General features: G+C 37.1%; 1 protein-coding gene across 1 annotated transcript in view; it reads left to right on the forward strand.

Moving 5' to 3' along the window:
• The window catches only part of SHTN1 (shootin 1), a 116,743-nt gene that overhangs the window by 38,678 nt on the left and 64,967 nt on the right, over positions 1–13,098 (forward strand). The window contains 3 exon segments of the mRNA XM_020988167.2: positions 8,214–8,382; positions 10,511–10,608; positions 11,897–11,978. Of these exon segments, the coding sequence (XP_020843826.1) occupies positions 8,214–8,382; positions 10,511–10,608; positions 11,897–11,978 (349 nt within the window).

Genomic DNA, 13,098 nt, shown 5'->3' on the forward strand with positions numbered 1-13,098 from the left:
AACTGAAGTGTGTGCTGAAAAAGGAGCAGTTAGCTAAATGAAACTTTTGTTTTCCACACTTTAATATCATCCAACAATTGTAGGTATGCTAACTGGTTAAGAAAATACTGTGACATATATAGTAAATTCTCTAGTTCTCATTGGGATCTTTTGAAAATTGGACACTTAAAGATGAGTAATGACTACATGTCCTGATTGAGTTGCCAGTCGGATTTTATTGAATACATTTTCTAAATTTCTTAGCAACAAAATACCTTCAAATTGATTCTTAATCTCTCTAGATTATTAACAACAAATTATTGCCAAATGGAATGTTTTATTTCTCTTGTACAATTTGACATTTCACAATGTTCTTAAAAGCAAGCAGGGATCCTATTTTGTTGTTGTTGCTCTACAATGTATTTGTTTAATTGCCAAATGTAGAACAATTATGTAATTGGTACAGAGTAGTTTAATTTGTCAGTGCTATGTTTCTTATTTTGTACTTTGCTTAAATTTGTCAAAAAGTTGACCAGTCCCAAAATTGTATACATGTGCTGTATATACACTGTGCTGTAACAGAAAAAAAAAGTCTTGAAACTCAGAAGAAGTAGGTTCTTATCCTAGACCTACCACTTACTAGCTATGTGACCTTGGCCAAGCCACTTCAAGTCTCTGAGCCTTGGTTTCCTTATCTGTAAAATGATGATAGTAATATTTTTACTACCAGTTTCACTAGATTGTTGTTAGAAATAAATCATACAATGTATGGTAATAATGCTTATGAAAGTGCTGTCAAAAAGATAGTATAGAGTTGTGTGTACCATGTGGTAGAGGATTCTGTTATAGTGGAGCATCATAAAGACATTTCTGCAGTGTTATTTATAATATAGATGGTTTCAAATGAGTAGTAGCCTGTCATATATATATATATATATATATATATTATATATATGTATACCTATATAATATATATATATATATAATATATATATATATGTGTGTGTGTGTGTGTGTGTGTGTATAGTAGTACAATTTTGCTGACACTAGTAAAACTAATTAGAATAATAATTTTCTTGCCTGTAAATTGAAAAAGTTGGACTAGGTGATCTCCAAGGTTTCCATCAAGTCCCAACATTCCTATGGCTCTATAATTCAGATTTCTAATAAAGGTTCAATGAGGCTGGACTTCAGGTCTCAGTGTATAAATAGGATGTATTTTTTCTTCATAACATAAAAATTACGTCTTGAGAGGGGAAAAATGTTAGAGCCATATTAGGAAAGTTCTGGTTGAAACACAAAATCTCACAATTAAAAGGGATCTCAAAGTCCATCTAATCAAAACCCATTCCTGAACAAGAATTCCCCGTGTAACATACTTGGGAAGTCTTCACACAGGCTATGCTTAAAGACGTCCATTGAGACAATTTCCATTTCTAGGAGGTCCTTCCTTACATCAGTCCTTGATTTCAATTAGTGATTTCTACCTACTGAGCTTTATTTTGCCCTCTGAGGCTAAGCTAAACAATCTGTTCCTTCTGCCATCTGGCAGCCCTTCAAATAAATACTTGACACCAGTTATCAAGTAAGACTTTTCTTCATCAGGATAAACACACCATTTCCTTCAGACAGTCCTCATATGTATGCTCACAAGTCTAGGTACCATCTTGGTTGCCCTCCTTCACATGCTTACACACTTGTCAACATCCTTCCTAAAATGTGGCTCCCAGAACTTAGTATGATATGACAAATGTGGTCTTGCCATGTCAGAATACAGCCTTTGGCTCGCCCTTGAACCAGGAACTTTAAGTGAGATGTTTTGTGAAGAGTTGATGGGTTGTCCTGCAGTCCTAGGATGGAAAATCGTTCTGGATGGAAGAGGGTAAAAATGCTTAGGTAGATTATTCTGGTTGAAGGAAAATAGATTTTATTTATTTTTTGTTGTTCTGAACTTATCAAATATTAGCAAAAATTCACATATACAAAGAGGAACAGAAAGAAAATTGCATTTGCAAACCCACATTTCCACAAAGTTTGCTTTTCTTTTCAAAAATTATATAATACATTCAACACATTAGTTTCAAAACTGTTCTCCATGTCCATCATCTTCTGAAAATACTTCTATTTTTTCTATTCTTTTAGAAAATGCTGCAATTACCTTTCTTTTCCTTCCCTTCTCTTCCCTTCCCCTCCCTTCCTCTTCCTCCCTCCTCTCTCCCTCTCCCTCCATCTCTTTTCTTTCCTCTCTCTCTCTCTCTCTCTCTCTCTCTCTCTCTCTCTCTCTCTCTCTCTCTCTCTCTCTCTCTCTCTCTTTCTCCCCTTTCCTCTCTCTCCCTCCCTCCCTCATTGTAACTATTAACTCAAGCAATAATTCTTAAAAGGAAAGATAAGGAAGTATAAAAAACAAACCTATATTACTCTAAATTTTTGAAGGTGGGATTATAAATTGTGACTTGAATTTTTCTGTTAACAAAGTAAGGAAAATTCAGGTCATACTGGGACACTCTCCTTTGATACCCAGGAAGGAAAACCTAATTTGTTGATTTATTTGAAGGATCATAATACTTTCATCCCTTTTCAAATTCATTAAGAAAAAGTAGAAGTCCCTAAGTGTATGTTCTTATAAATTCTATTTCAGGAGAGACAGTTTTGGGGAATTATGGTTCCCACTCCATTTCTCAGAATCTTCCAATGTAATTTGGAGATACAGGTGCTGATCTGGGTGTGGAGTGTTTCTTCTGTTTCCATAAATTGTAACTTTAGTGATTCCTTGGGGAGAGTCTGTGGGGCAACCAGACAATTCCTCACCAATCACAGAAGCTCTTAGCAATTTGTTACACACAGTTAGCTTCTGGTTGTGCTAGTAGAGCATTCTCTCATGTCCCTTCTTCCCCAAATCTTTCTGGATCCCGGGTTGTTGAGATTGGAATCAGACAAGAAGAGGAGCAAACAGAATTGGGGTCTTTCCCTGAAAGATCCTCTTCCTAAACGGAATTCACAACACAGATTGAAATTCACAGATAGTCTCCCCCAAAAGGCTCCAGTTATGTTCATGATGAGGGGGAAGGACTAGTATCCAGTATGCCACATAGGGCCATAGATGTGAAACTGGAATGGACTAAAGAGGCCATCTTCTGTGGCCCCTTCGTTTTACATATTAGGAAACTGAAGCCCAAGGAGGTTAAGTGATTTGCCCAAGCAGACTTACCCAAATGATTTGCCACATAAGTATTAAATATCAGATTACTGCTGGATTTGAACTAGCATTTATATAGTGCTTTAAGGTTTGCAGAGTACTTTACAAATATTCTCACTTGAAGTGACTTGTCCAGGGTCACACAGCTAGTGTCTAAGGTTGAATTTGAACTCAGGTCTTCATGGCTGCAGGTCCAGTGCTTGATCCAGTGTACTACATGGCTACCTACTAACTCAGATCTTCTTATTCTATAATCATTGCTCTTTCTATTCTGTCCCATCATTTGTGTCCCAAGTCATATATGTCACAACTAAATATCTAACTCTAGCAATGTCAGAGTAGGTAAGAACAATTGGTTTATCAATAACTTGAGATTCTGATTATGTTTCAATTCCCAATGCCGATTATTCAGTTTAGAACTTCTCTCTTACTGCTATTATTATTGTTGTTGAGCTGTTTCAGGCATGTTCTACTCTCCATGACCCCATTTGGTGTTTTCTTGGCAAAAATACTGGAGTGGTTTGCCAATTCCTTCTCCAGCTCATTTTACACATGAGGGACTGAGGCACATATGGTTAAATGACTTGGCCAGGGTCACACAGCTATTAAGTGTCTGAGGCCAGATTTGAACTCGGGGTCTCCTGACTCCCGGCCTGGTGCTCTATCCATTGCACCACCTAGCTGCTCTGTCTTACTGATAATCCTTAGCAAATTAAAGCCTTTCGTGTCCTTCTAGGGAAATGGATTCAGCAAACAATTTAATATGTTCGCAGCCATAATTAAAGCATATAAACAAAAGCATAATTTTTTGCTATGGACATTGACAAGAATTTGGTCTTTAGTGTATGCATTTGTATATATGTATACACACACAAACACATACATGCACACCTTTTTCTTTAAATTGATATGTTATTTTCTCACTCTCTGAAACTTAGGGTCTTGGAGAGTTGCCTAGGGCACTGAGGTTAAGTGACTTTTCCAGGGCCTAAGAGCCAGGAGGTATCAGAGGCCAGACTGGAACCCAGGCCTTTTTGACTCCAGGACCAATTGGTCAATCAACAGACATTTATTAAGTACCACCGTGTACTAAGATACAAAGGATGAAACAATCCTTAGCTGCAAGGACATTATGTGTTAATGATGGGGAGATAGCAACTGTATATAGAAATCTCCACAGCATAGCTACAAACATGTACAAATGAGTTGTTAGTAGTTTGGGAAGCATAACACTAGCAATTGAGGTGATCAGAAAAAGCTTCGCGCAGACATGGTGCTTGAGCTATATCTTAAAAGAAGAGAGAGACCCGGAGGCAAGAGAATGCATTCCAGGTATCTGGGATGGTTAAGTGCAAGACACTGAGAGTGGAGTTGGAGGGTCATGAGAAGGACAGTTTGGCTGGATCTCAGCATGCAGAAGGGGGAAGTAATGTCCAAATGCGGCTGGAAAGATAGGTTGGCGCCAGGTTGTGAAGAGTTTTAAAAGATCAGCTCCATATCTACTCTAGACTTATCTTTCTGCTATACTATAATACAACACCTCTGCATAGCTAGAAATGTTTATAAATAAATAATGCACAATAAAGATAAATGTAAAATCCTACATGTTGGGCTCATAGAGTATGGACAGTCAGTCCTCCATGTAATGGAGGGGGTGTTGGCTAGACAAGTCAGTCAATCAGTGATCATTTATTATGAACATCACCTGGGATTTTTTAGTGGATTCCAAGTGGATTCAATATGAGTTAACAATTTGAAAAGGCAGCCAGTACACCTAATGTTGGGCAGCTAGGTAGTGGAGTCAGGGGGACCTGAGTTCAAATGTGACCTCAGACATTTATAGTCATGTGACCCTGGCAAGTTACTTAACCCTTTTTGCCTCAGTTTCCTCACCTGTAAAAAGAGCTGGAGAAGGAAATGGCAAACCACTTCAATATCTTTGCCAAGAAAAACTCAAATAGGATCACAAAAAGTCAGAAACAACTGAAAAACTACTGAATAACAACAACATACCTAATGTAATGCTATGCAGAACCAAGAGAGATGTAGTACCCAGGACAATGGAAATGATAATCCTTCTGTGCTCTGGTGAGTCAGATCACATCTGGAGTCCTGTGTTCAGTTCTGGACACTATGTTCTAAGGAAATTGACAAGTTGGAATCTGTCCAAAGGAGGACAACCAGGAGATAAAAGAAAGAGGTGACCATGCCATTCAAGGATTGGTTGAAGAAACTGGGGTGCTTAGCCTAGAGAAAAGAAGACTTAGTTGTCCAGGTTTTTGTTGGGCTTTCATCTCGAGACGGTGTTAGCCTTGCTTTGTTTGACCTCAGCAAATAGGACAGTAGGTAAAATTTGAAGAGTGGCAGGTTTAGGTTTGATGTAAGGATAAACCTCCCAATAATTACAGCTGTTCAAAGGTAGAATTGATTCCATCGGCCTATAGTGCATTCCCTTTCACTGGATGTCTTCAAATGGAAGCTGACTTATCAGAATCTCCGGAATTTTAAAGTTTGAAGGGATAGTAATCCAACCAGGACTGGAAAGGACTCCCAACCCAGCCTTACTCTCTCCTTAAAATCTTTCAAGGACATAGAACCTACCATTTCTTAAGGCATCCTGTTATGCTTTTGGACAGTCCTAAATGTTAGGCATTTCTTCCTGACATCAAGTCCCAGTAGCCTCTTTGCAGCTTGTTTCCTTTGCTCCTAGTTCTGTCCTCTGGTACGGTTAGAATGAATCCACTTTACCTCTTGGCTAAGTGGAATGAATGCATTTCTAAAGTTTGTTTGATGAGCCCCTGCAATGAAAAACCAAACAACAACAACAAAAATCCCTTGACTAACCTTTAATGACATTCCCCAATTCTTTACCCTCAGAAATCCTAGCTGTCCTTCAAGGCGTAGGTCAGATGACAATTCTGTCACGGAACCTTTTCAGGTTCTTGGCCACAATCAAGCCTGTACTCCTTTGGCATCTCATAATACATTGGAGCTCTCTTGTGAATTTTGTATTAGGTTCATTTGGTTACATGTCTTTTCTTTGCTCCCCTGTTAGATTTTATACATCTTTGCAGTGATTAACACAGTGCATTCATTACCCATATTAGGTGTAACTTAATAAAAGTTATGTGAATTGAAATATTTAATTGAGTGTCCTGCATTTTGAAATTATAATCTAATTGCATTAGTTGGGGACCTCAGAACACCAGGCCATTTGGGAATTGTTTGTCATCTGTTAGTTTTACATTGTGGAGTGAAAATTATTATAGTCATTGGTTCACTTGTCCTTCCTTGTCAATGTAGGTCTTTACTGTCTTTTATGTGAACTATTCTGAGCGCTCTCTGTGGCAAATTATTGCTGTGTTCCATGCATACTTTACATGGAGAAGATTCAGGGACAGCAGCTTACTTAAATACTAAAATTCACAGGACAAGTCATCTTATGTCATGAGACCTGAATTTGTCCCATATTTGTCCTGACTTTTTCCATGGCACTAGGTGGCTGTGGGGAAAAAAAAGATAATCATGATGGAATCAGAGAACAATGTGATGGAGCAATCACATGTGATGGTGCCTTTGTGAACACTGTAAAAATAGAAATGTTCACGAAAATAATGCAGAAACACAACTATCCTGTACCTAGGAATTCTCATTTGCTGACTTTCAAGTAGAGAACTGGTCAAAGTACAGTAAGTATTTGCCCTCTGAAAACAGGAAAGTAGAACTATATCTCTGGGTGGGTGTGATGCTATCCTTCCCTCCTGTTCAGCTGAGATGCTTCTCTCACATCTACCTCTCTTTAGTGTGTTTCTGAGCTGATCACCTGTGTACCCAACACAACATCAGCATAAAATCTCTCAGTACTTTCAAGTACACATTCTTCCAGACACCTGGATCTTCAGATCCTCGAGCAAAGGGAGATAGGAATTAGCTATTTCAATTAGCTACAGAATTTCCAGAGTAATAGTTGCTTAGAATTTATGTAGCATTAGTTGAGGAAGTTATATGTTCAGGTATTGGGCCATTGGGTATATGGTAGCATGTGCCTGTAATCCCTGCTACTGGGGAGGCTTAGATTAGTGTATTATTTGAGATCAGGAATTCTAAGATGTAGTCAATTCTGCACTGTCTGGCATCAAAATGGGATGGGGGGAGCACCACAGTGCTTAAGGAGGGTGACCCAGTTCAGATTGGAAACAATAGGTCAAAGATCTGCTATTCAGTACAAGGATGGGATCCTTGCGTGGTTTATCTCCTTATCTCATTTGGGTGAGATAAAGAACATTAAAGAAGGAAGGAGAGGGAGGAAAGAAACAAAGAAAAAAGCAAGGAGAGGGGAAAAGGGAAGGATAGATGGATGTGGGTTGAACAGTCTCCAAAATTCCTTCCAAATCATATCTGTAATTTTATATGTGTGTGCATGTGTATATGTGTATTTTCTCTGTATAATAATAACAAATTGTATAATTTCATATTTTATATTCATTCCTTTATATGTTGGTATATACATACTTGAATGCATATGCATATAAACCCATTAGCTAAATACTGGTATTGAAGATCAAGTAACATTGAAGCTAAAGACCCAACTCAACAAATACGTATATTGGGGGGGAAATCATTATTATTGAAATAATTATGTATTAGGATTCCACTTGTGCTTCTGTTGTTGAAATTGTTTAAGATTCCTTGGTTAAGGCCATGAATAAATTCAAAATGTCCTCAAATTTCTCTAGTTATGTTTGCATTTTGTTCTTTCTGTGGTCCACAGCAGGAATGAAGCTTAACCAACATTTTCATATACTGATGATTGTAATCCAGGTGTGAGCTTTTACTTAAACTAATAAATTATTATACTTCATCATGGAAGTATAAACAAAGCCCCTAATTAATGAATTTTCTAATTGTTATTTCCTGCTGTGGATGTTAGCCAACATTTAGTTCTTACATGAATAATTTATCTGTTCTATTTTTTTTAAAAAGCCAAGACTCTTATTTTAATGTTATCGTAACTGTTAACACTTGTATTTCCTTTTAGTTAAATAAAGAAAATAAGACTTTGAAAAGAATCAGCATGCTCTATATGGCTAAACTGGGGCCTGATGTTATAACTGAAGAAATAAATATTGATGATGAAGACTCAGCTACAGAAACGGAGGGAACCTCTGGGACTTGTGACTCCGTACAATGTCAACAGCAAATAAAAGGTAGAATTTGTTACTAAGCTTATGGTCATTTTCTTATTGTCAATGAGAATATTACCAGTTAGATTCTACTCATACTTGTATTGGCTAAGCTCTGGCTTGGGATTCTGTACTTTGAGATTCTGGGTCTGGAGAATCAATGCATCAGTCAGTATTTATTGAGCACTTAGTATGGACCCAATATTATTGTAGGATACAATAATGGAGATACTTGGAGATACAAGAGAAACCTAAAGCATCATCTCTGCCCTCAGCATGCTTATAGTGTAGTTGAAGAAACATAATATAACCCAATTATCTGCATCATATATCATTGTAGGGATCCATGAATTCATTACTGTAACTACAGGGCAGCTAGATGATGAAGTGGATAGAGCCCTGGAATAGAGCTTGGAATCGGGAAGGCTCACATTCATGAGTTCATAATCCAGCTCAGACACTTAGTAGCTATGTGACCCTGGGCAAGTCATTTAGCCCTGTTCGCCTCAGTCCCTCAACTGTAAAATGAGTCAGAAGAAAAAAATGGCAAACCACTCTGGTATCTTTGCCAACAAAACCCCAAATGGGATCACGTAGAGTTGGACACAACTGAACAACAACACAACAACAACTTGTGCCACAGAGAAGACTCTCTCTGTGTCTTTCTTTCTCCCTCCTCCCTCTCCCTCCTCTTTCCTTCCTCTTGTCATCTCTCCTTCCATCCTCCTTTTTTTCCCCTTCCCCCCTTTCCTCTCTGCTTTTTTTTGCCTTACTCCATCCCTCCTTCTCTTCCTTCCTTTCTTCCTTCTTTCCATCCATCTGGCCCAACTAGAATGTAAGCTCCTTAAGGTGAGGGACTGCGTTATGTTTCTCTTTATAATCCCTGAGCCATATATGAGCTAGCATGGTATAAAATAGATGAATAGATAGAAACCTGGAATTGGAGCCTGGAAGACATGAATTCAAGTCCTGAATCTGTGTGTGTGTGTGTGTGTGTGTGTGTGTGTGTGTGTGTGTGTAGGTAAGTGTGTATGTATGTATGTATTTTTTTATTTATTTGGTGTGTGACTCTGGGCAGATGACTTTGCCTCTTAGTGCTCTAGGCAGTTCTCTGAAACTATAAGCTTGAGAGAGAGTGCCAACCTGTCTTGGTTAAGGGAGTTTCCTATGCCAAATGAAATCACAAAGCTAGTCTCTCTCCTTAGGGACTAGCATGATGCTTTATACATAGTAGGTTCTTCAAAAAAAACTTTTATTGGTGCTCTTTTCCATAGAGTAGATTCTTAAGTATTTGTTGAATTTCATTGCTTTGCATTGCATTGAATTCTTTATAAGAACAGGAACTTAAAAGGGGAGTAATAAGTGGAAAAAAACAGTACAGCCATAAAAACAAGTATTTTGAGCTAATTTATTGACATTTCTTGCAACATTTGAATAAATGAAGCAACTTTAAAGATAAAATAGAATCTTTAGAATTTGCTTTTTTAAAGTGTTTTCATTCCAACAAGTGTCAATTTCAAATTTTCATCCATTATATCTCAATAATAAAATATATATATAATGAAGTAAATTAAGAAACAAAACATTCACAATTCTGAAGGGAAAATTACTGGCATTAACCTTCTATCAAACTAGGTTATATTCTGACTCAGTTCACATAATGTCAGAAGGGCTATAGATTGGCAGTTATTCAGGAATTTTCCTACAAATCAAACCTCCCAAAGTATAAACTGCCTGTTGTTTGTTTATACTGTATTGTGACAAGAAACCATGACCACTAAGGAATAAAAAAGAAATTAGTACAATGCCTTAATTGGTTTCGCTGGAAGCTTTTTAAAAATATCTACTTTGAAAATGCCATATGCTTTTTTCAGAATATGGGTTTTGTGGAATATGAGAAAACCAAAGACCGCTGCATTTTACATTTTGCAAATACATTGTGTATGAATTATGATAACTGTCGCTATGGTGGGAGCAACCCAGTAAAAGCTCAATAAAATTTGCTTTTGCCTTTTGCTCTTACATATTGAATGACATTGACTGTATGCAATACATGGGCATGTATTTTGGTTTCTTTTCATCTGATTGTTTTCATTGAAAAATATCCATTTATTTCCTTTTTATTCTATCTTTTTCTCCTTGAAAAATCTAGAGCTTCGAGATCAAATTATATCTGTTCAGGAAGAAAAGAAGACATTGGCTATTGAACTAGAAAATCTGAGGTCCAAGCTTGTTGAAGTCATTGAGGAAGTATGTATTGAAATGATAAAATGGAGACTTTTTTTTAAGGATTTATAGAAGCAGATAAGAAAAAAATAAACCAGTCAGCTATGAAGCCAGCTGCCTTTGATATAAACATTGAGTTCCTTTAACTTTAACTGTTTGTGTCAATGGCCTCTGAAACCACTTGCAATTATGCCTGGTAATATTGAGAGAGGAGTCACTAACTCTTTTGCTTTAGAACTTAAACTTGAGGGATGAAGAAACAGTATTTTATTTTTCATTCTAATAGGGTCATTTGTGGATAACAAGACTACATTACAATATTAGAACTGAATAGCACCTTAGAGACCACCTGCCCTAGTCTATTGCATTCATTTGCAAATTAGGAAACTGAGTCTCCCAGAGGAAAAGTAACTTACCAGAAATTAGATAGCTAGTTAGTAGTTCATCTATAGCTAACATTCAGTTCTCCTGGCTCCATTTCCAGTGTTCTTTCTAATATACTAATAGACTAGACTGTCAAAGGCATTTGGGGGAATTCTTCCTTTTCTTTGAATATCTTTAAGCCTAGCACAAATTACCAATTTAAAGAATGATCAGGGAAGGGTCTAAATGGTTTTCAAAGTTTTTCAATCCAAGGGCCAGTTCCTTGGGATCCTTTTACTACCTTGTCATTGGTCCTTAAAAAAATGCCAGTATAAATGAGGAAAACGTTGTTTTAGATAGGACTCTAGAGATGGATATTGAGTAAATTATTCATTCACACCAAATGTAAATACAGATTTTTCCATCATAATATTAATAATATCTTCAATACTTCAAAGATCTGAGATTTTCTACCTCTACCAGCCCCAAATGCCTCCTATCCCCAGTACATAGTCTTCAAGACTATAGTAATTGACAGAGCTTTGGGTCAAATTCCTGGTCCATGCTACACGATGCTACAGTTCCTGGAGTGTGGCTGTAGATTTCATTTGTATTCATTGTAGGATCCTTGGTTTTTATTTTTGCATTAAATATTATCAATGTTTCTCATGCAAGGAACTAGAGCTAAAAAAACAAAAACTTGTTCTGTGACTAGAACAATGGAATGTAAAGTTAAATTCTTTGTAAGACTTCAGTTCTTAATGGGTACTCTACAAAGACTGTCTCCCTAATGTTTGGCTTTGAGAAGAGCTCTTATAGATGAAGATGCATTAATCTATTTGAAGCCATAAATATGTCTTGAATATAAAACAGAAATCACACATTACCATATGGTCTCATTTTACACTGTTGGCGGTTATCTCTCCTCTAAAAATCTCACAACTTTTAGGTAAATAAAGTTAAACAAGAAAAAGCTGTTTTGAATTCAGAAGTTCTTGAACAAAGAAAAGTGCTGGAAAAATGCAACAGAGGTATGTATGAACTCAGTTTCCCCAGCCCAAAAGCTGTGCATAATTACACTTCATTTGTTTTTGTTATCATCGCTTCATGCTATTTTCAAGCCATGCTCAGGTATTCTCAATCTTGTAATGGAAATGAATTCTCCAATTCTGCTTTGCCATCCTCATCTGGTACTTACCTAATAGATCATATAAAGTCTTAAAGAATTTTGAACAGATCCATAGAGGTCATCTGGTACAACCCATTCATTTTGTAGATGAAGAAAGTGAGGCCAAGAGAATGAAAAGAACTTGCCCAGGACCATGTAATTCATTTATGGCAAAGCCTAGGGGGTAGAACCCAGGTTTCCTGACTTCTCATCCAGTGGGGCACAAGTTATCCCCTGTCCCTGGAGTTCCCTCACTCCCCCTCCTTTTTGCTTTGCTTCCTAGAATCCCAAATTTATTTTGCTACTCTATCACACACTGATTTTCTTCTATTCCTGGTATATTAGAGATAATTAGAAGTGCTTTCTCTTGAGAAACTGGGATTCAGAAGAAATCTTTGAACACATTTTAACAGCTCACCACCCAAGGATTAGTTCATCCCACACCTACTCAGTGTTCTCCATCACAGTGGCCATGCCTTCAATAAATGATTCTGAATTCGTTCTTTCTTAAAAAATCTTAAGTACCACTCTCATCTCCACTGTAGTAGTTATAGAAAATATACAGTTATCCCTTTCACATTGTGGGGGTTAGGGGTGTGGTGCCCCTGCAATCTGGAAAATCCATGTAAAAATTTTGGCCCTCTCTTTGTATAAGAGTAGCATGAATTTTTCTTTTTCTTTTATTGAATGTTTACAGTACTTTATTGTAAAATTTCAGTTAAGTATTGGGACATAGGCTATGTATTATCTGCTGGCCTTTGTGTGTTGTCTGAGCTTTTGCAAAACTCCCCCCAAATTCCCATTCAATTTCTTCTGCCAACCCATGATATATCAAAACCATGATGGGGAATGTCATGATGCAGAAGGGATAACTATAACTACTTAATCTCTTGGATATTGCCCATTTTTATGTGAGTTCTGGACAGAGCCTTTGTGTTTGTTTCTTCTGCAAAAGGAATAGATGTGGCATAGTATAGATAGTG

The sequence above is a fragment of the Phascolarctos cinereus genome, unplaced genomic scaffold (assembly GCF_003287225.1).
Source record: "Phascolarctos cinereus isolate Bilbo 61053 unplaced genomic scaffold, phaCin_HiC Scaffold_3;HRSCAF=262, whole genome shotgun sequence".
Taxonomy (NCBI): domain Eukaryota; kingdom Metazoa; phylum Chordata; class Mammalia; order Diprotodontia; family Phascolarctidae; genus Phascolarctos; species Phascolarctos cinereus.